Consider the following 21,382-nt stretch of genomic DNA (forward strand, 5'->3'; position numbering starts at 1 on the left):
ACACCAAGGAACCTAGTTACTGCCTGCCCATCTAAACGAAATCTAAAGCAGTACAGTATCCTCCCATACCGTAGATTCTTAGACTGAAAAGGCAAGACCCACATACATCATGAGCCAGAAACAGAAAAAAATATTAATATTAAACCTAAAAAAGCAATAAAGTCTTGGGGTAAATCTTTGAATTTCTCACATTAAAGACTGTATCAGCCAATGCACTATAAGAATTATAAAAGTGTGCTTATTTAATGATTTTGTAAACATTTATTTGAGTTTAAGTACATTATCCCAGTTCCTTTTGCAGCTGATACAGTGCTTGGCACAAATACATATGTCACAAATGTCTTCTGAATTAAGCAAGATCAACACAAGTTTTATAGCCATAGAAACAGAACAGATCTCAATTTTTCAAGTGAGAGAAACTTAAGAAACTTGTGCATTCATTTCCCAAATTGTAACTTTATCTTTTCATAGAAACCTCTTAAGGATGTCATGTGCTTTCTTAAGTCATTTTATGAGTTCTCCTGATTAATGATTAGAATAGTTAAGCAAGACACACAAATATGTATCTTTCTTCCTTGGGTGTGCTACATAATAGACTCAGATGTTGGCCAAAACCAGGTAAACACATCCGACTTTAACAATCCATTCGAGAGCATCATGTTTAAGTCAACACTAAGTAGGACTTGTCCATAGTCAATGGGATTCAACTGGATAAAACAATCGTCTGGTTTCAAAGGGAGGGACTGATGTTGATAGGTAGACTGTCATACAAAAGAGAAAGGTAATCTCATTAAGAATGTATTAAATAGTTGAAAAATATATAGGTTACTACAGCTCTATCAGCAGAACACCAAAGAAAGACAAGGAAACTATTTATCAGAGAAGACTGACATCAAAGTAAATTCTTCCAGGAGTCTGTGATGTCTAAACACGGAGATAAAAAAGAAGGAGGAACTTGTAAATCTGATCAGCTAAGTATTATCTAGAAATAATATATATTTTAAACAGCAAAAGAAAATACCAAAGAGATCTTTTGTTTGGAAGTTACAAAAGTCAAAGAAAAATTGCATGTGAAGGAGTTAGGAAGGCAGGGAAGAGTATTCAAGATTATTGCAATGTAATCCAGACTTTTGCAAGAAGGAAGAGAGGAGTTTTAAGCACTGGGGTGAGCTAGGGCAAAAGTACTCGAGGATATTAATGGAGAATTTGGTCAATTGCGTTTGCTAATTGTCACAATTGGAAAGTTAGGCTCCTACCCTCCCACAGAGACTGGGAGATTTCCCTCAATGATTACATTTGAAGAGATGACTCCCAGGTTCTTGAGAAAGACATTCCTGGGTTGTACACTTGGCAAGAAGCTGGAAGAAGATTTACATCTCAAAGGGGCAGACAAAGAATTTACAATGGAATCTTTTCTAAAGCAGATGCTCTAAGAAATGGGAGGTCAGAGGCCTAGAATCAGGAGGAAGCCTGTCTAAAGTTTAGTCAAGCTGAAGAGAACATTAAGTCATCTTGGCCTCACAAAGGCCAAAGAACAGAGAACAGAGAACAACAATTGATAAGAAGAACAATTGATAAGAAATTTTGGCAAATTCAGATGATTGAATACGTTAAACATCTACTCTGAGCTCATAACCACAAGCAGCAGAAGCAGAGAGAGCAAAGAAACGAAATTAAGAGTAGCATGGCCTCACAAATAAGTAAAGAAAAACTAGCCTTATAAAAAAAAAAAATTAGGTGGCCACCTACTTTGATTAAAGAAATTCTGGGCAAGATGCCCTTAACTGAAAATTCTCCTCAATTTAATGCTCTGATTATCAATTTATTTAGTACCTTGGATTAAAGCTGAAAAGACTCCAGTTAAATGTAAATGTCATGCTCACCTTGGCCTTTTCAACAATCAAATCAGTTTATCAGCTCAAATAAGTTTATGAGACTAGCTTTTAGCAGAATAAGTTGTTGGTTCTTGGAATTAAACTGTCCTTCTCCTGTTTTTCTGCTCCTAGACCACATTTACTGTGCCTTGTATGACATTGCGAACATAGCCATGTCACTGGCTGTGGTGAACTCCTCCTTAGGGACAGACCCTAGACCTTTACCTTCAGATCCACTCACCTGAGATACTGAATCAATGTTGATTTATAAGCCTCTGGGGCACAGGATAGGTAGATTTTAATGGGAGGAAAGGGATTGGAAAACACTCTTTCAGAACATGTAAGTCTGCCTAACAAGATGAGGAAGGTTCTGGGGAGAAAGCAGAGTGATACCACACTCCTCCAAGTGGAGGAGGGACCTGAAATCAAAGGGAGGCAAACGTAGGTACTCAACACACACTGCTGAATTGTTTGAAGGCAGGCAGTCCTTCTTCAGAATGTTCGCTGCAATGAGCGTGTGCATAGTTGGAATGGAGCCTAGAGCATGATTTTGCAAGGTACACTATGAGTTTTAGGAAAACTGATTTTGAAAATTCAGAAAAGTGACATGAATGATTCTACTACCTACCAAAGGCCAAAGTGGATACAGTGACTGTTCTCACTTACTTCTTTATTTCTCATGCTCCTCAGCCTCTTTAAGATGTTAAAACCATGGATCACTATCCTGGAAATTCTCTTATGTCACCATCCCCCTTTGGTCTCCTCCTTTTTCTGACCACTCTACTTCTATTTTTCTGTCTCTTGGTACCCTCCAGACCCCCTGAGATCAGATTTTACCAAAGTTTTGTTCTTGACCAATTCTTTCCATAGACAATTTGGCTTTCTCTCAAGGCTTCACTGTTATTGTTATGGCTTTCAGTTGCTCAAGGAGTCCCCCCAAACCACCTCCCATATTCTCATTAACCCGCTTATCTAGAATAGTCAGCATATAAACTCAATGTCCCTTCCAGCCTTGTCTCCTCACTGTCAAGACTTCTACTGATGAAGCGCCTTAAGGTGGGCTCATCATTATCTCCACCAATAATGCCCATCACAAAAAAGCCAATGTCCCTGCCAAGGCTTCTGCCTTCCAGTATTTCCAAAGCTGTGCAGTCCTTGAACAACTACCAAACAAGTGGGCACTCTTCAGAAGTGCGGGGGCAAGTTCTTGTTCACAATTTTGTGCCTCATTTTGTCACCAAGGTTGTGGAATGGCCCTACTTGTGCACACAGTCTCCTCTTGGAAAAATATTCTCAATCTTGGCCCTGTCAAGACACATTGCTACATTTTATATCTTTGTTAATAATTCCTGGAATGTATTACAGCTATAGTCAGAAGTTTCACATCCATATATCTAACTGTCACTGAATATCTCCACTTGGACGTCCCACAAGCAACTCAAACTCTGTAAGCCCAAAACTGAACTCTTCATCTTTACGCACTTACAAACCTGTTCCTCCCTATTTGTGCCTTAACTCAATGAGGGATAGTCCATCCTATTGAGTTGTTTAAGGCAGAAATATGAGCATTATCCTTGCCACTCAATCTCTGTCCCTCTGTCTCTCGCTCTCTCACACACACACGTGCATCCAGTCAATCATTAAGCGTGGAAAAGACTTCAGACACAGAGTCCATAGGCTTCATCTTTATTCTGTTAACATTTGTTTAGTGAATTTGAAAAATGAATGAGATATTTAAGAAACTGGATGACTGTATAAAATGAATTATCAAAATATAGAAGGCAAAGCATACAGGAATTGTGTGAAACAGCTGAGAGTATAATGAAGCTAACACCAAAAATTAGATAAGATTGGTGGTTGGTTGGATAGATGGACGAATGGAAGGAAAGAACGAAGGCAGGGGAAGGAAGGGAGGGAGGAAGAGAGTAAGGGAAGGTGGGACAAAAGGAGAAAAGGAGGAGAAAAAGTCTTGAAAAAGAAGGGCTAAAGAAAGGAAAAGCAGGATTTACAGGTAATAACAGCGTGCTCAATCAGAATTTCTTCACTGCATCTTTGCTTCATCTCCATCACTTTCTTCCAACTACAACATGAGCATGAGATGTTTGAAGAGATGGTGCAAGCGCAGCAAGTTGCCTTAAATGTTAGCTTTAAATTTTTGGTATGAGAAGTTTTAAATATATACAGAAGTGGAGAAAATAGTATTCGTCTCTACCGTTAATTATCTACACCCAACCCCCACTGTATTATTATGAAGTAAATCCAAGGTATTATTTGAATGAGTTGAATCTCCAAGTTGTAAAGAATTATATCTCAGTGACATAATAATAATCGAAAAAATGCTGTCCATGATTTTGAGAAATAATGGAAACTGCAAACAAAAATTATAGGAAAATGCTGTATTCATTTTTTATTAAAAAGTAAGAATATGGATTCTTCAGAGTCTAGGGTATGAACCTGATGTAGGATTCTTGATAAAATGGATTTTTTTTTTCAGATCATGGACAGAATATAGTGATAAAATAAAAATCCTGGATCTTTCAACATACCAAGAACAAGAATTGCTCTACTGACTTTGGTTCCTTATTCATTTGTTTAAATTCCATCTTTTTCAGAAAGGAATTGTCAGCTAATTTCCCTTTTTAATAAGCCTGCTAGACTGCTAGCTCAGGAAAATACCATGGGATAAAAATGAACCTTAATTTCAGCAAGATACAGACCAAGTCTCTTAGGTTGTGCATGTGTTGGAGAACTGTGGGCTGGATCACCAAACAATTCGGGAGATTTAGAGGTGGTGTTGTGACCAGGTCTGGAGGAATACATAAAGGGTCAATGAATTTGTAAGTTGGCCTCTCGTACTATCCTGGAGGACTCTGTGGCCCTGTTCAGGTCATTGGTTTTAAGCAAGGACTTGGACACAAAAGACATGCGAGTACTCTCAAGGTAGGCCTTGAATTTATAGACTTTCAAGAAGAGACCACACAGGTAAAACTGAATTAAGTTCAGGGATTATTGGGGCAGAGACAAAGAAATTTATGTTAAACAAGCTGGATAAACAGAGCAAGAGCCTGCACAGGCTGTCTCAACCCAGCTTTTTTTGGTCCCAGAACCCACTATGGATCCTGTGGTTGCCACTTTCATTGTCTGTGCAAGGTAGTGTGCTGCTCTATCTGAAAAACTAAATTTCATTGTTCACCACATCCCTTTCAATATTCAGAGCTTACATCCTCAGCCAGGAAGAACTTGCACAAATAGGAAACAGTGACAGACCTCCAGCCCCCTTTCCTGATTCTTGAACAAAGCAGAGGGTCAGTTAAGTCCACATCGTGGTAAGGAAGGAGAGAGCAGTCAGCGTGCTCTGTCCCTAAGCATCATCTCTACGTCCCTCTTTACTGCATCCCAGGGAGGTGCACCTTTGCAAATTGCCTCTAAGACCTCTACGAGAGAAAGGTGCAGAGGAGCCAGGGTTTCTGTTCTCAGAGGATAAGGTCTTGCTGGAACTAAGAAATTTAATTGTGTGCTGCATCTCCGTCCTTTTGTACCTGGGGCTTGAATCATTATTCTTGAAGAACTCACACAAAGAATTATGTCCCTAATGTCTTCTTTCAAAGGCTTAGTTTAAGATATTGAGACTCTCCAACTCAGCTTCAATGAAACTACATCTTCATCCAGGGGAAAAGACAGATTTAGCATTTGGGTATTTCTGATAGCCTCTCTGTCTCTGGTTATCCAGCATCCTAGAGAGTTCATTTCCCACGTGAGCCTCTCAGATTTACAGAGGATGTGAAACTGGAAAGGCTCTTTGAAATGCCGGTGACAAAATCAAAATTTTTAAAAAATCAGAAAAATTAGAAGCATGAGCTAAAAATTAGAAACAACTAACTAGATAAAAATGAAATCCTACCTTTAGCCCCAAAATAAGCATTTAAATAGAAAATAGAAAAGATCTGACTTAATATAAGTACATATGCTTTTTTTTTAAACCAGCTTTTTAATGAACTGCAAGCTTAATCAGAACCAGAAGAATGAACCATCAATAAAAAAAAAATTGCATTAGTGAGTGTCCTCATCAAAGGTGGTAATAATTGCCTGCTATATATTCTATACAGATGAGGCCATAGCTGTGACATTTGGGTTAATTTTGTATATCTCATTCCAAGAAGATTATAGTCAGCCGTAGAACAGGATGACTAGAATAGTTAAGGATCTCAAAACCGTGTCTTATGATAATAAGAATAATAATAGCAACTTTGGTGTTTTGAAGCCCTACTGTGTGCCATGCTCTGTGGGAGCCACTGTACTTGAAATGGCTGTGGAGTTGAATGTCTTCAACCTAAAACGTCAAGGAGAAGCTTCTCTCCAGCTAAACTTAAACTCAGTGATGACAAGGACTTTTGTACATAATCTTCAGATGGTAATCAAGATTCTAATAATGATCATGATAGCTGCTTCACAATGTTTGAGAAATAAATTATCAAGTGGCAGGGAGAAAAGATGATATGGCTCCAGAAGGGACACTAGATCAAGGGGATTGAAGTTACAGGGAGGCAAATTAAAGTTCAAATATAAAAAAGAAATTTCTATCACTTATTGTTGCTCAGAAATGTCCAGGAAGCCTTTTAAGGGGGCCTGCCTGCAGTTAAGCACTCACGGTGTAACAGCTACAGAGGTACCAGCCACTAAAGTTGATACTATCACCATTTTATGCATGAGGAAATTGGACACCAAGTAAAAACTTGTCAAAGTTCACACAACTAGAAAGTGACAGATTAAGGTTTGTTGACTTTAAAGCCCATTTATTTTCACCCAAGTTGTAATCATCCTTGTCATTAGAAATAATCCTCCATGGCTATTGCCTAAATGTCCATCTCTTGAGCACATGTTTAGGGGAATTCCTGCGCTGCGTGAGGGTAAGTCCTTACCACTTTGATTCTTCAAGCTCCCAGTATCAATGAGCCCATTTGTCAAGTAATAAACTTTCATAAGAATGGATGTTTGGTGATGTGCCTTATAAAACCACAAAGTAATAGGCATATTGATAGTATTTTTAAATGAATTTAAAAAGATCAGTTTGAGTCCTGGGAATGCTAAATGCTCTCAGTGGGGGACACTTGCTAATTCATTCCGAGTTTCATCAGGAAAGCACTTAATTGCCTTCCTAATATAATTACTTCTGGGCCAGTTCATTTACTTTCTACCCTAACTATTATCTTATGAAGTAATTATGTAGCACTTTTCCTGGTGAAGAGAAAGTCCAAAACATGTCATAATATAGCTATGTGCCTTTATATCTGGTACAAACCGTAAACATGGGCTTGAGGAATGGCCAATATTTAGAAGTGAAGATGAACAGACATTCTTCAAGGTCTGCGGTGTTCTGGACACAGACTAGAGATTAGCCCATTCAAAGGAGGGTGGGAGAATCACCAGGAACTCAGGCGTCCATGTAACGAGCAGCCCACCCACAGGGCATTGTGAGGAGACCCGCCTGAGCCTGGCCAAGGTTCTGGGCTAGAGAGTAATGGGAAATAGTGTTCTGTAGATAGGACGGAAAGAGCCTGCAGATGAGCTTGGAGTCTCAGCAGAACATTCAGGCCTGGTGCTGTGGGCATCGGGAGCCATGTTGGATTCTTGAGTGAAGAGTGGAAGGAGGAATGTAGTTCAAGATTATGGGGAATATGTTCCTCTGTATTAGGGAAGAACTGGAAGCCACAGTGAAAGAAAGAGTAGTGGTTGTTTTTAGAAAAGAGTGCCCTCTGCTGAGATTGACAGGAAGGATTGCAGGCCAGGTACTAGTAATAATAACGAATATTTACATAGCACTTACTGTGCGCCGGGCAGTGTTCTCAGTGCTTTAGCTATATTCACTCCTTTATCCTTACACAATCCTATGAAATAAGTAGTGGTAGTGTCATCATCTCCATCTTTCAGATGAGAAAATTGAGGCTTCTAAAAACAATTGGCCTCAGGCCACATGGAAAAGATGCTCAACATTCGGCGTATGCTCACGTCACAGCCTTGTTCTAATGGCCGATCACAGTGCGTTTAAAGTGATTATTTGATGATATTACCATCTGATATCGTCTAGCTGTGCAAGTCACAGCTTGAGCAGATTGTTCTCAGAAGTGGCAGACACCACGACGGGGCTGAGTGTGTGTTCCTTGGCCCATGAACACAGTTGACAACCGGATCCCAAGAGTTGATGACATGTGTCTCTTTCCCTAGACCCTGAGGAATAGGAGACAGACTTTTTCAAGTCTTTCAGTTATATTTATATTCTAATAAAATTAAGTGTATGGGCTATGTCTATAGTTTTATTTATAAACATTATGCATTCCTTTCCGCACACATGGCATACCATATGTGTACCTTCTTCCCACTCCAGGGGCTCAAGATCTGGATCGGATCCGACTCTCCACCTACAGAACAGCATGCAAGCTTAGGTTTGTTCAGAAGAAATGCAATTGTAAGTATGCCAGTTGTTTGGACTAATTACCCTCATGCATCCTATAGTTTACATTTGTTACTTAGTTTATTAAAACTAGGTTTTCTTGCAAATATTGATAAAAATATATTTACATAACAACAAAAAGAGTATCATGATACACAAATGGTAGAGAGACTATTCCTAAGTAATTGTGAAGGCTTAATTACTCTAAATTGCTAAAGGAGTGAAGTGGATGAGCCTCCGGATGGGCATATAATCTTGCCGTCGGAATGGTTTAAATTTGTATGGATTTTTTTCTTCTTTTCTCTGGCCTTGGTATTGTAAATACAGGACCATCCAAACGGTTTCCAGGGGCTTTATAAAATATCAAAGATTAGATCCTCCTTCTATGGGTATTTTCTTTACAAGTACAGGAACATGTTTACAAGCTCCTGGAAAACATTTACGTTTCTTTCTGAAACTACAAAATTAGCCCTTTGTAATATGTGCTACATTGGACAATAGCAAGAGAAGAGACAGCAATATTTAAAGAAACAAAGAAACTTGCTTCAGCTTTTCCCCACATTTTAAAACATAAGCAGCCAGCTAGATCATTAATCTCCGTGAGCAGATTTAGATTCCCCGTGGGGTCAATGCTTCCATCATATTACCACATCCATTTTCCCTTGGAAAAAAAGTGCGGCTTTATTCTTTTTGAAAACTGCCTGCTATAAAAAATTAATAACTGTTCTCATTTTCTAATTAGTATTGGATGACTTTAAAAAAATGAAAATCATAATGTTCTCCGGCATGCGGACACATAGTTCTTGAATAAGTGGCATGAGGATTAGAAACTTGGTGAACATAAAAACCAGCCATGTCCACATCTGTGCCCTCCCACAGTCACCAGCAGATGTCTGCTGGGACACTGGGAGGCCACCCCAGCCCCAGGCTTCTAGGCTCACAGCTGCTCAGGCCTGTGGGCATGGGTGTTGTGCACAGGTCCCTCAAGTTGCTCCTCTGAAGCTTCTTCTCCAGCCGCTGTGTCTAGAAATGAGGCTGAAGTTTGGGACAGGAGGAGGATGGAGAAAAAATATAGGTTGGTCAAACATCAAAGACGTGTTTGACTCCTCACAGGAAGCCAAACCAATCAAAAAAAAAAAAAAAAAAAAAAAACCAGCAGTGAGAAAAGCACTACGAATGTGGGAAGGAATTTGTGGTTGCACCTGCAGTCCTGTGTGTTGATAGGTCAATAAAAGCCCTCTCCAGGACTGGAATTACAGGACGCGGAAAGAGCTCCCACAGAAGTAAAGCTTTCCCTCCACTTCAACCCCATCATCCATATTTAAATGAAAGGAAGAATCTCCATGTCTTCATCAAGGAAAAAGTAATGGGATCCTCCCACTTTCCTACCTTGTTGTGAATGGCCCTCGAAATAGAGGGGAGGGAGAAAGAATAGGGATGGGAGCCTGTCTTCTTAAAGCTTTTCCAAGCAGAGCCTTCTTTGGGCTACTTTCAGTAGAAATGGGGAATTTCAAAAAGATATTACAAAATAATAAGGATGACCAAAATGAATAAATAAATAAGTAATAAGGAAAAGAAAGAAAGAGAGAGAAAGGATAGAATTCTCACAGTGATTTGGCAGCCCTGCGGCCAGCATTACAGAAGGCACACGCTCTGTTGGCCCTAACTGGGTCCAGCAAACCACAGGCCATATCCCATTCCTCCTCCTCTCCGATAAAGGCCCTCTCTCATTCTTGGGCATCTCTTCTTCCTCTTCCTGTTCTTTTCTGTCCCTCCTCCTTATCCTACATCCAGAATCGTGGCATCGTCGCACAGACGTTCTTGGAAAACAGTTACCATATTGGAAAATAATGGTAGCCCATCCCTGGGTGAAAATAGAGCCTTTGTACCTGTCCAGTTACCCCTCAGTGCATCATTCATTTACTTCTTAATTTAGTAAGCTTATAATGAACTCCTGTTATCTGTTTGGCACTGTGCTAGGTACCAGGATAGAGCAATGGTGACTAAGATGTGATCCCTGCCTGAAAGTTGCTCAAAGTCTAAGTTGTTAGATGGACTTTTAAAAAGAGTCATGAAACAGTGTGGAAGTGTAATGAGGAGAATCTGTATTTAGTGTTGCGGGAATACCAGGAGGCAGGGCCCTGACCTGTGTGGGGGCCGCTGCGAGGAGTTTCCCGGAATGGGAGATATCTGGGCTGAGTCTTCAAGAATTAGTAGACGTGAAGCAGAGATGTGCTATTTGCTTTACAATGTACCTTACAAACTTTATACATTTTAGGATGAGAAAAGATACTACGTTCCATACAAACTAGAGAAAACTAAGGCTCAAGGGAGAAAAACAAACATATTTTGAATGCTCTGCTAAAATTAAGCTTCTTTTTCCAATGGTTTCTATCTTGATCAGAAGCATTAAATGCAAGTACTATATGTGTTTGCTGAGTTTTCCTTCCTGACAATAAATACAGCAGTTGTGATATTGAGGTGCTTACAAAATGCTAACAAAGTTGAGCCTGGCTTATCTTAATCAAAGTTGGGGCCTTCCTTTTAGGAAGATAACCAGAAACGCTGTTTATGTGACATAATTTTAGTCACATTGAATATACACCCCTGTATTAGAGGAAGATAATTTTTGTCTGCAATATAGCCTAGCCCACAATAAATTATGCCACTGAATAATGGAACTTTACTCTACCATAAAAGAAATAAGAAAAATGTCCAGGTAGTGTATTTTAAGTACATTGCTTTATGGAAACTTTGATATGGTATTTACATCATAGAAATCGGTGGACCTTAACTGAGAACAGATTGTTTATTTTTAGGTCCAAACCTTATTTACAGGTAAAATTTATTTTGTATATTACGAAAACTAAACTTAAAAACTACATAATGGAGGAGAAAAACATAAAAACTGACACTTGTAAAATCATCACCTAGAAAAACTGAATCTTGTCTAGATATAGCATGTAGTGTCTAGATTTTTAGGAGATTTCTTTTTTTATTCAATTCAGAGATCAGAAGTGTTGTTAATTCCCCATACTTCCTTCCCCACAAGCCTGGCCTCCTCCGTTTATGGTTTCCCATATAGAGCATTGAATCCTATAGCTGGCATTCATCTTCATTCCCTTTGATGCAACTCCTGATGGATGCTGAGAATAACTGGTTCTCAGTGTTCTAAAAAGACTCCATAAAGAGGCCAGAAAACTGAGCCCTGTAGAGTAAATGTGGCCCAGCACCTATTTTTGTATAGACAGTGAACTAAGAATAGATTTTATAGATAAATATTTGTAACTGATTTAAAACAGAGAACACTAACTTGTAACCCCAATTAAGCAAAATGTTATCCCTCCAGAAAAGAATTCCAGTCTTCTCACTGGTAGACCACCACTGAAAAAGAAATCTACTTAATTATTACATTTTTAACTTCATCATTAAAATGTTGTGGAAATTTGTTTTCTCTCATTACCTATATGCCTATATCATATCTATGTAATATTACTACATAACATGGTGGCACCCCTTGGTCCACAAAAATTGTTTACCAACTTCTGATGTCAAAGAAGGGTGGTAAGAAGCCTATTTTTTTTTGTTTTTCAGGCAAAACACTCTCCATTCCTGCAACTTTTCTCCATAGGATCTATTTTCCAAATCAGCTTCTTCCCCTGACCATTGATCTTTGTACCCTGTCACACCCCTTCCCTATGCCGTGACTAGTGCATTCTCTAACAGAGTAAAAGGATTAATGTCTTTAAAAATGAGGGGACAGCAAGTTGGCTATTTTATTTTCTAGCAGGAATGGGAAGAATGGAGAATACAAATAATTTCCCTAATACTCCTTTCTAATCCACAGCCTTTTCTTTTTCTTTAGCCTCCAGATTTCCTGGTAACTTCTCACAAAAATAAATACCCTGTATTCCATTCATAAGCATGTGTGAAATGGCAACATCTCAGCCTTTGTTTTAAACAAATAACTGGTTTCTACTAGAACATTATTTCCTCAGTAGCATTGACATAGTTAATGATCCAGATACCCTGTAATGTCAGCAGATCTTTTTGCAGAAATTACTTTGAAGTCAATGCAGCACAGCCTTAAGTTTAGGAACAACGAAAGGCAACCGAAGAAATAAATCAGAAATCTCTAACCCCTCCTGTCTGATAGCAGGAACAAAAGTAAAAAGGCAGAACCCTCTCCCCACGCCCAGCTGACATTGTCCCCTCTTTTAGTCCTTCTGGTTACGGTCTGAATTTTCTTTCTGTCCCTCACATCAATTAAAATTTTATTAAGATTTTGTTTGAGAGGAGAAAGGGTATATATTTGTATCTGGGTTTTCAGAGTTTCTCAAAATATCTTTCCTGTAGTAAATGAAACATTTTTATAAGTATCCTTCATCCAGATATAAATTAAAGTTAGAACACAGGCTTTTGTCTTTATTAGCTCTAAACTTCTTTTAGGATTTCTTGTGAACCAAAAAATGCAGTTACCTGTTTACCTAAACGTTTCTCTGTCACTGCGAAGTTAACCCAGGGGACTGCTGTGTATGTAGTAGGTCCAGAATAAACTTTGTCCTATGAATCATATGCGCCACTAGATTCATTTTTCATCAGCCAAATGACTAGTCCTATGCTGCGGGAGTAACTTTAGATATTTTTGGTAATGATTACAGATATCCCATTTATTTTTCTTTGAGCTAGTGTACCAGCATATACCTCACCTCTGCCTCATTTTTAAGTATGTAGATTTTTAACTGCCTGTTTTAGTTTTTTTTTTTTTAAAGATTTTATTTTTTCCTTTTTCTCCCCAAAGCCCCCCAGTACATAGTTGTATATTCTTCGTTGTGAGTCCTTCTAGTTGTATCATGTGGGACGATGCCTCAGCGTGGTTTGATGAGCAGTGCCATGTCCGTGCCCAGGATTCGAACCAACGAAGCACTGGGCCGCCTGCAGCGGAGCGCACAGACTTAACCACTCAGCCACGGGGCCAGCCCCAACCTGTTTCAGTTTTCTATCATTGCATAACAAATTACCACACACTTCCTAGCTGAAAACAACACATTTATCAAGTCACAGTGTCTCTAAGTAGAAATCCAACACAGCGTGGCTGGACTCTCAGCTTAGGGTCTCTGGGGGCTGAAATCAAAGTGTTGGCTGTGTCTGTGGTTCTCATCTGGGGCTCAAGATCTTCTTCCAAATGAACTGGCTGTGGCAGAATTCATTTCCTTGTGGTTGAGGAATTAAGTCCCCAGTCCTTGCTGACAGCCAGCTGGGGACCCATCTAGTTCCTAGAGGCCACCCGCATTCCTTGCCACATGGCACCCACAGGCCGTTCAGAGTATGGATGTTTGCTTTTTATTCCACGACAGCCAGAAGGTGTCCCTCTGATTTCCTCCTCTGTGACCAGCCACAGAAAACTCTCTGTTTTTAAAGACTTGTGTGGTTAGGTCAGGCCCACCCAGATAATCTCCCTTTTTTAAGGTCAATTGATTTGAGACTTTAATTACACCTGCAAAATCTCTTCACAGCAGTACCTGGATTAGTGTTTGATTGAATAACTGGAGAAGGTGTGCGTACACCATGTGCCAGGAATCTTGGGAGGAACGAGGGGAGCACTTTAGGATTCTGCCTACCATGCTGCTGTCCAAGAACATAGACTTTTCTGCTTTCCAGATGATGACATGTAGAACTTTGGATGAAAAAATAAAGTTTAGAGTAAAAACTCAAGGAAGAGAAATAGATTCCCAAAAAAAGATGTGTTTTTTTAAAAAAAAGATAGGACTCTCTCCAATCAAAGAGTCAGAAGGAGGAACAGCAATGTTCACAGGGAACTAAGTGGCCGATGACAAACCCTTGGAGCATAGTTATCTTTGTGTTGCTCCAAATGTTTTTGATACACATTTTCATTCCTGATGTTGAAACGTTCTAAACGCTTGTTTAGAATAAATAAAAATGCATCGCAGTAGAATGCAACATTCCCAAAAATTCCCTGTGGGGAAGTTGGTGGTGGCAGCAGAACATAAATAAATTCATTAAAGAAGCCCGTGCACCATGCAATGGAAAAACTGCCCCTCTCTGGGCTGGCTGGACCAATGGCAAAGATGTTTCCCTCAGTCAGAGCAAACTTCTGGCAGAGAAAAGCTGTGACTTTAAAGTCCTGATACTTGTGATATGGGTTTAATTAAAGCTGCTTCTTTCTTTTAATTGCTTTTATTTTTAAGCTTAAAGATTCAGGATTTTGTTTTCTTGTTAGTATTTTTATTTTTAGAGAATGCGGGAAGCGTTGTCTGCTCAAGCTGCTCCCACTGCATGCACAACCTGTGAACTAAGCCGACACCTAGAGTCTTGTTTCTAGGCATCTGGATCTAACATCCTTCAGCTTCCTTTTCTTTCTCCTGCTTCTGCATTATGCCAGGAAGCTGGGCCAATTAAGCACTTTTATTCTCACGGTTTAGGAAAGAGCATCATCTTCAAATGTCCCAGTCAGTTGGGAAAGAGTGTTGGGTACAGAGGAATGCCTTTCAAGCTTCCCTCACCCCATCTAACGGGTGCCAAAGCAAGATTTAGTGACCTTCCCTTAATGGTCTGCCAAACTCTGTTCCTGGGAGCCTGCCAGATCAGCCTGGAGCCAGTCAGCAGAGCAATGCTCAGAGGGTGCTCCCCCACAGCCTGGCTCCCAGGACCTCAGGGCTCTGGCGACCACTGAGAAAACAGAAGACAGGAGGACAGGGGTGGTAGAATAGCCTCTCCCCCATAACCACACCTGGGATCCTTCAGGAATGTCATTCCTGATGTCACCTTGATTTACTCCTCGTTGAGGCTTTGTTGACATTGTGTTATTGTTGTTGTTATTAGCAGTCACTCATTTATGTATTCTTTCAACAAATATGGACTGAGATTTACTGCATGCTAAGGATTATGCTAGACCATGGGGGAAAAAAAGTGTGGTAATAGTCCTTAGTGTACAAATTTAGTGTTAGAATAACCTCCAGTTTAGAATCTAATGGTGTGTTCTGTTTGTTATAAAGCTTCTGATTTTGTGAATATCAAATAGTACATATTCCCTAACACTTTGCTGTATAAACTTCTATCTAGCCTGTCAGTCCCTTTAGTGAACTATCATTTTCTGAAGAAAAAAAAATTACATATAAGTATTATGATTAAAATAAATCAAGTATATCTATAGCTGTTGAAATAAATTGTAGCTATTTATAATCATTCATGGTGTTGGGCTAGAACTTTTGCTTTACCTCCTTTTCTATCAGGAATTGTAAAGTTCTGTTTGTTCCAGGTGAGGATTTCTTTTACAGGAAGTATTCAATAACTTCACTTGGATAAACACCAGATGAAATCATATAATGGAGAACTCAACTTCTAACTTGCAAATATTAGCCAAGTGCCAGAGTCACTGTCCTACAATGTCTGTCAAGCCTTGTCATCAAGAGGCAAGCTCGTGGACCACTGAGCCTGCTGCAAAAATAATAATAATGGCACCAGCCCTAAGTAGCTTAATTTCTCAGAAAAATAATAAACTTCAATGTAAGATCAACTATGATGCATTTTATTTTTCAAAGGCAACCCTGCTGAATAGACAGGGATATTATATTGTGGAGAATGATAAGTTGAGGAAAATTTTTGTGACCAAACAGAATCAGAATCTACTATAAGCATGGTCATAATCATCATTTTCTTCTTATTTATCATTCTGGGAGTGTTCAATCCGTGATAGACAGGGACTTGGTTAGAATTCTTCATGCTTTTGCCTGTGTTTGCCCATGATAAGGTTTGTGTGGAAGCAGCTCATTTGGATAGTAAACCCACAGCAGAGCTGGAACAAGGAAGGAAAGCCAATCGACAATGCAAAGAACTTCTAAGGAAGCTTGGGAACTGTCCACGCAGGGACAAAAGGAGGAGGTACTAATCCAGTTGTTCTGTCCTGCATTGGTCAAGCATGGCCCACACCCCGTGCTTCTGGGTTGCACACCTGTGAATGCCAGGCAGGTTCCAGGTGTTCATCCTGAGTCATCAGAGGGATGCAGCAAGAGCCAGAGGCCAAGTGCTGTCTGGTTGCAGCTGCACTGAGCTGGTCAAAATCTATGTCATAACAGTCACTCCTGCAGCGCCTGGAGAAAGTGATGGAGCCAAGATTTGAAAAGGTACAGAAGAGGGGTCTGAAACATCGCCTACTGTGTACCTTGGCTTTCTCCATTAGCGGTTTTCTCATCAATATTTTCTGCTGGCTTTTATTTTTAAAAAATTTTGTTTTTTACAAAGGATGCACTTCCCATATTCTTGACCTCACTCAAGATACCCGTAGATAATCTGTACTGCTGATCAGGCATCTAGAGATCTCTTCATCCCAAATGCTAACCTGTCTCCCAAACAATTTTCCATGCACTAGGAAACTGGGCCATAGCTGTTTTCTGAATGGGTGAATTGAATGCATTTTCTGTTTTCTATCCCATTGTTTACTCTCATTGCACAAAGACAATTAATTGTATATTTAAACCGTATAGCGTGAGTGCAGAAAAAGTAACACTTCCCAGCCAATTACTGCTTACCTACTTTTCAGTGTCCCTGTGTACTTTGTCTGTTAGTGTTCATCTTGGCCAGATGGGCACACGATGCAGGGTCCCTGAGAGCAACAGCTGTAAAGGGAAAGTGGAAGACAGTTCCTCGTGGTTGCCAGCCTTGCAGATGCTCTTTCTCTTGAAGTGTGGCCTCTGGCATCTGGGATTCTGGCCATCTTCTCCAATCATAGTGTGTGAGGAATACTAAAGGTACTGTGGGAAGCCACACTCAGTAAATCTCCTTGAGCTTTCTTAGAAAACTGAGGTAAAGGGAAAGCTTCTAGGGATTATACGTGATCTCTGGCAAACAGTAGGCGCTCTACCCTATTCCACTCACCAGGCATTATTGTGCACTCAGTTTGAACAAGGCATTATGCAAGGACCTGTGAGGAGAACAAAGATGAACAAGACATAGTCTATGTCTTAAAGTTGCTTATAATTTAGTGCTGTGGTCCTTAAGCTTTTTTCCCCATATGTCTTTGGGAGAATCTGATGAAAGTTAGGAACTGTTCCCCCTAAAACACACATGACCCTAACCATAATGTTTAGCCCATCATTTTAGAGACCCTCCTCTCCCCTGGAGTAGAGTCAAGGGCTTATCTATAAAATGGAGGGAACAACATGTCCATTAATAACTGTGAGAAATGCGTAGTGTCATAAATGGTCTTAGATGTGAAGCTGTCTGGAGCAACAAAAGTGAGAGAGTAATTCCACCTGAGGGTATCAGAATGGGCTTCCTTGGGGCATACAGGTAGCACCTTGAAAGATAATAGACTGAAGGGTACACCTGATGAAGGGAGCAGGTTGAGTAAAGGCACATACAAGAAAGCCAAGGGCATATCCTGGAATTGTAAGAAGTCCAGTGTGGCTGGAGAGTAGTGGGAGATGAGGCTAGAGATTAGGAGACTGGAGTTCAAACAATGATTTTTATGCTTAGAAGCTTGGGTTTTATTCAATAGGCAATGAAAAATGGCATGACCAGAGCTGAGCCCCGTAATATTTCTTAGGATAGATGGAAAAGGGCAGGAACTGGAGATGAGTGAGGAGGCTTGAGGTAGAAATCTAAGTAGAAGGCAGTAAAAGCCCATATGACGGCACTGGGATGTAGGGACGGGTAAGGGCACACTGAAGGAACCTGTGCACAGTTATCCAGCGAAGGCTAAAATGACTACCCTGGGGGGCAGTAAGACACTAGATCCTCTTGCTTCTGAAGTTATTAAATCCATTCTGAACAAAGTTAAACACTGGCAGTGAAAAATTAGTTATTGTTCAGATCTTTCTTTTCATTTACCTTCTCTTATTATTTTTATATTCCTTGGTACAACACTTTGAAAAATAATAGGCTTAATAAATGCTTGTTCAATTGAATTTAGTTAAATTTAATTTACAGTATGACAGCTATTGAGCCAGCAATTATTATACCTCATTTTAAATAATGATGCTGGTCTACATACACAATTTAAGGAACACTGAATACTTTTTCTTCATAGGCAATGGATGTACGGCCAGGGCCTTTGAGGACTGGCGTGATGTGCAATTTGATTTTACACCAAAAATATGTTGTAGACCTTTTTCTGAAGCTGTATTACACAATCCACCTTAACCAGGAAATTGAGTGAAATTGAAGTATTATCTGTGTAAGATGTGATGCTTCTCTCCGAGGACCTTTGGCAAAGAGAACTGTCTTGGTGGCGAAGGAATACTTTGGGAGCAAGGAAGATGTTGAGTTTGGAAGCATAAAATAATTTGGTGGCGACTCAGATGTTTAGATTCATATGTTATAAAGGTGTAGCTAATGGAAACCAAATCTGAAAATTACACTTCTATTAACATTTTCTTTCCAAACTCAGCATTAGGTTAACGTGAGTGATAGCTGATATCTTCAATGGAATCACATCAAAAGACGTTTGTTGACCCTAGCAAAGCATACCACTTAACTGAGTTCTTCCTCCCTAATAGCTTTTTAAACACTGTTTAGTTATGATCAAAGGCCTGAATAAGGGTGTAAAAATATATATATTATTTATTTGAGAAAATCTTAACAACTGGCTAATTTGCACGTGGCTTTCTTGACCACACTGTTCCTGGGGTTCTCGCGATACCTTTTAAATAAATTCCTCTGAATCAAATGAGCATCAACTTCCTATTCTTCCTGTCTCGTCTAACTCCATCCTGTAAGTGGTGCTCCCTACTAGTGGTTCTCTAACTTCATCCTTTAAAATCACCAAAGGAGCTGCTTAAATCCGGGGATGCCCTGGCCACACCCCAGACCTGTGGAGTCAGAGGCCGCCGTTTGAGACCCACTCACTGCTCTGAGGATCACCTCTGGATTGGTTGGCTGTAGAGGGGGATCTGAATTAGCTCACATGGTAGTTTGAAAATGAAACCAAGCATTAAACTTTACAGGATGTAACTTCCCAATCTATTTGCTTACTGAAAAATTAGGCAAGTGTTATGTAATGGGCAATAGAAAAGGTTACTTAGGTACAGACCCTGCTTTCCAGTAAGCTCCAGCACAAAATCCTCTGGCCCAGTCAGGTCAGTACAAGATCTGGTCGCACCGTCTTCGTTCCTAGCTCTGTGCGGTTGATCGTCCATCCTCCTCTTCCCGGAGTATCCTCCCTTCCTCATCTCCATGTATTCAGATCCTGCGGTGATTCGGGGACCAACTTGAGCCCTACCCACTCTTTTTCTAGACCTTTCCAAAGTTTCTAGCCCACAATAGCATCCCTGTATTTTGAGCTCCAGTAGCTGTTTTATTTAAATCTGCACTGTGGATGTGGGCTTTTGATGACATGGTGTCTCGTCCCGATCTTCACTTAAGCCAGCTGAGTGTGCCTGTCCCTAGGGGAATTCCAACCTCTTTTATGGTCAGGCTCTCATATTTGTTAAGTTACCTATAACGTCAAGCATGATGTATTGTAGAAACTTTAAAATTACTGTTTGGATTTAGTTTCTTTTGAAAATATTATGGAATCTCATTTCTTGCTTCCTCTCCCAACTTTCTCCATATGTTAATGCCTTACGTGCAATAGATGTATGGTAAGTAGTGATACATTGAAATATTCTTATTTTCTCATGAGTTTTCAAGTATTTGAATTTTCTCTGAATTTTCAAGTATTTGATCTGAAAGTGAACTAAGATAGTCATCACTGTGATACAACCTCTCATGGATACATAGCGTCACATATGTTAAGAGGAAAACAAATCTGAAATTATAAAAGAAAGGTTGTATTAAGGGACAAATATCTTTATAACTAACAGAGTGGAGGAGAGAACTGAAAGAATTTGAAAGGGGAAGTTTTATAATTCTATCTGAACATGAAAGTAAATTTTAATGCCTGTTTTCTCTCAAAAATAAGAATAATACCTAAAACGTGTGTAGTGCTTTACAGTTTACTGTTTTCCATGTAATTTTCATGCTTCTCAGAACACCTGTAAGATAAGAAAGGTAGATATTATTGTTCCCATTATACAAATGAGGAAACACTTGAATCCAAGTCTACTTTCTCTACCCATTTTTTTCTCTGTAAGAGAAAATAGATTACTACTGCACACTTTCTGCACTTGTTTGCCATGTGTGTCTATTCCCCACCATCTCTAAGTTTTGTGTGGTCAGGGACCTGCCTATCTTGTTCATGCTAATTCTAGAACCCAGATAGTGCTGCCACATAAGAAGGGCTGAATGAATACTTACTGTATGAATGAAGATTTTAGTCTCTGGAGTGGAAGGTAAAGAAAGAAGGCTGGTTAGTGGCTTGAGGCAGTTTGAAGAGGAACCCAGAGTCGTTCCTGACATTCACAAGGGGATGCGTTTCTCTCCCTGCGTCCTCACATCCCACCCATGTGGCAGCCTGACCCACTTATGAAGCTCCTTAAAAGCATTTTTACTTAATGTCTACTTGGCATTTAGAATACAGTCACGTGGCACTTAACGACAGGGCACATTCTGAGAAGTGCATTGTTAGGCAATTTCGTCGTTGTGCGAACATCATAGAGTGTACTTACGCAAACCTAGACGGTAATAGCCTACTACACACCTAGGCTATATGATACTGATCCTGTGGGACCACCATTGTATATGCAGTCCGCCATTGACTGAAATGTCGTTATGTGGCGCATGACTGTACTGAATGAAACTTTCCATTTGAGAGCTGTCACAGGAAAAGGACAAGCTTATATGTGTGCTCATCTTTTAGTGCTAAAGACATCAGAACTTTATTGGATGACTAAAAGAACGAATCCCCATGGTTAACTTTTCTACAAGCCTACAAACATATTTTAAGAATCTGCTATATGAATGAAAATAATTTGGCACTTCAAACCTGCGGTATAAACTAGTCAGACATACCACCTGAACTTGCTTCTCATACTCTGAAGGGTGTGGTTGTAGCAGAAAATTCACGCTGGGAATTTTCCTGCAGGTCAGGAAAGTTTGGTCTAGGGAGGGGAGAATTGGGAGTTTTCAGGAGAAACACCTGTCTCCTTGCAGTGAGATTTGG

At 39.9% G+C, this 21,382-nt stretch overlaps 1 protein-coding gene across 46 annotated transcripts in view; it reads left to right on the plus strand.

Annotated features, from left to right (window-relative positions):
* Positions 1 to 21,382, plus strand: part of DTNA (dystrobrevin alpha) — a 359,383-nt gene that overhangs the window by 236,932 nt on the left and 101,069 nt on the right. For all 46 annotated transcript variants that reach the window (XM_070220869.1, XM_070220878.1, XM_070220881.1 and 43 more), the window contains one exon: positions 8,257 to 8,337. In XM_070220869.1, the coding sequence (XP_070076970.1) occupies positions 8,257 to 8,337 (81 nt within the window). The remainder of the gene's footprint in view (positions 1 to 8,256; positions 8,338 to 21,382) is intronic.

This window comes from Equus caballus, chromosome 8 (assembly GCF_041296265.1).
Source record: "Equus caballus isolate H_3958 breed thoroughbred chromosome 8, TB-T2T, whole genome shotgun sequence".
NCBI lineage: Eukaryota > Metazoa > Chordata > Mammalia > Perissodactyla > Equidae > Equus > Equus caballus.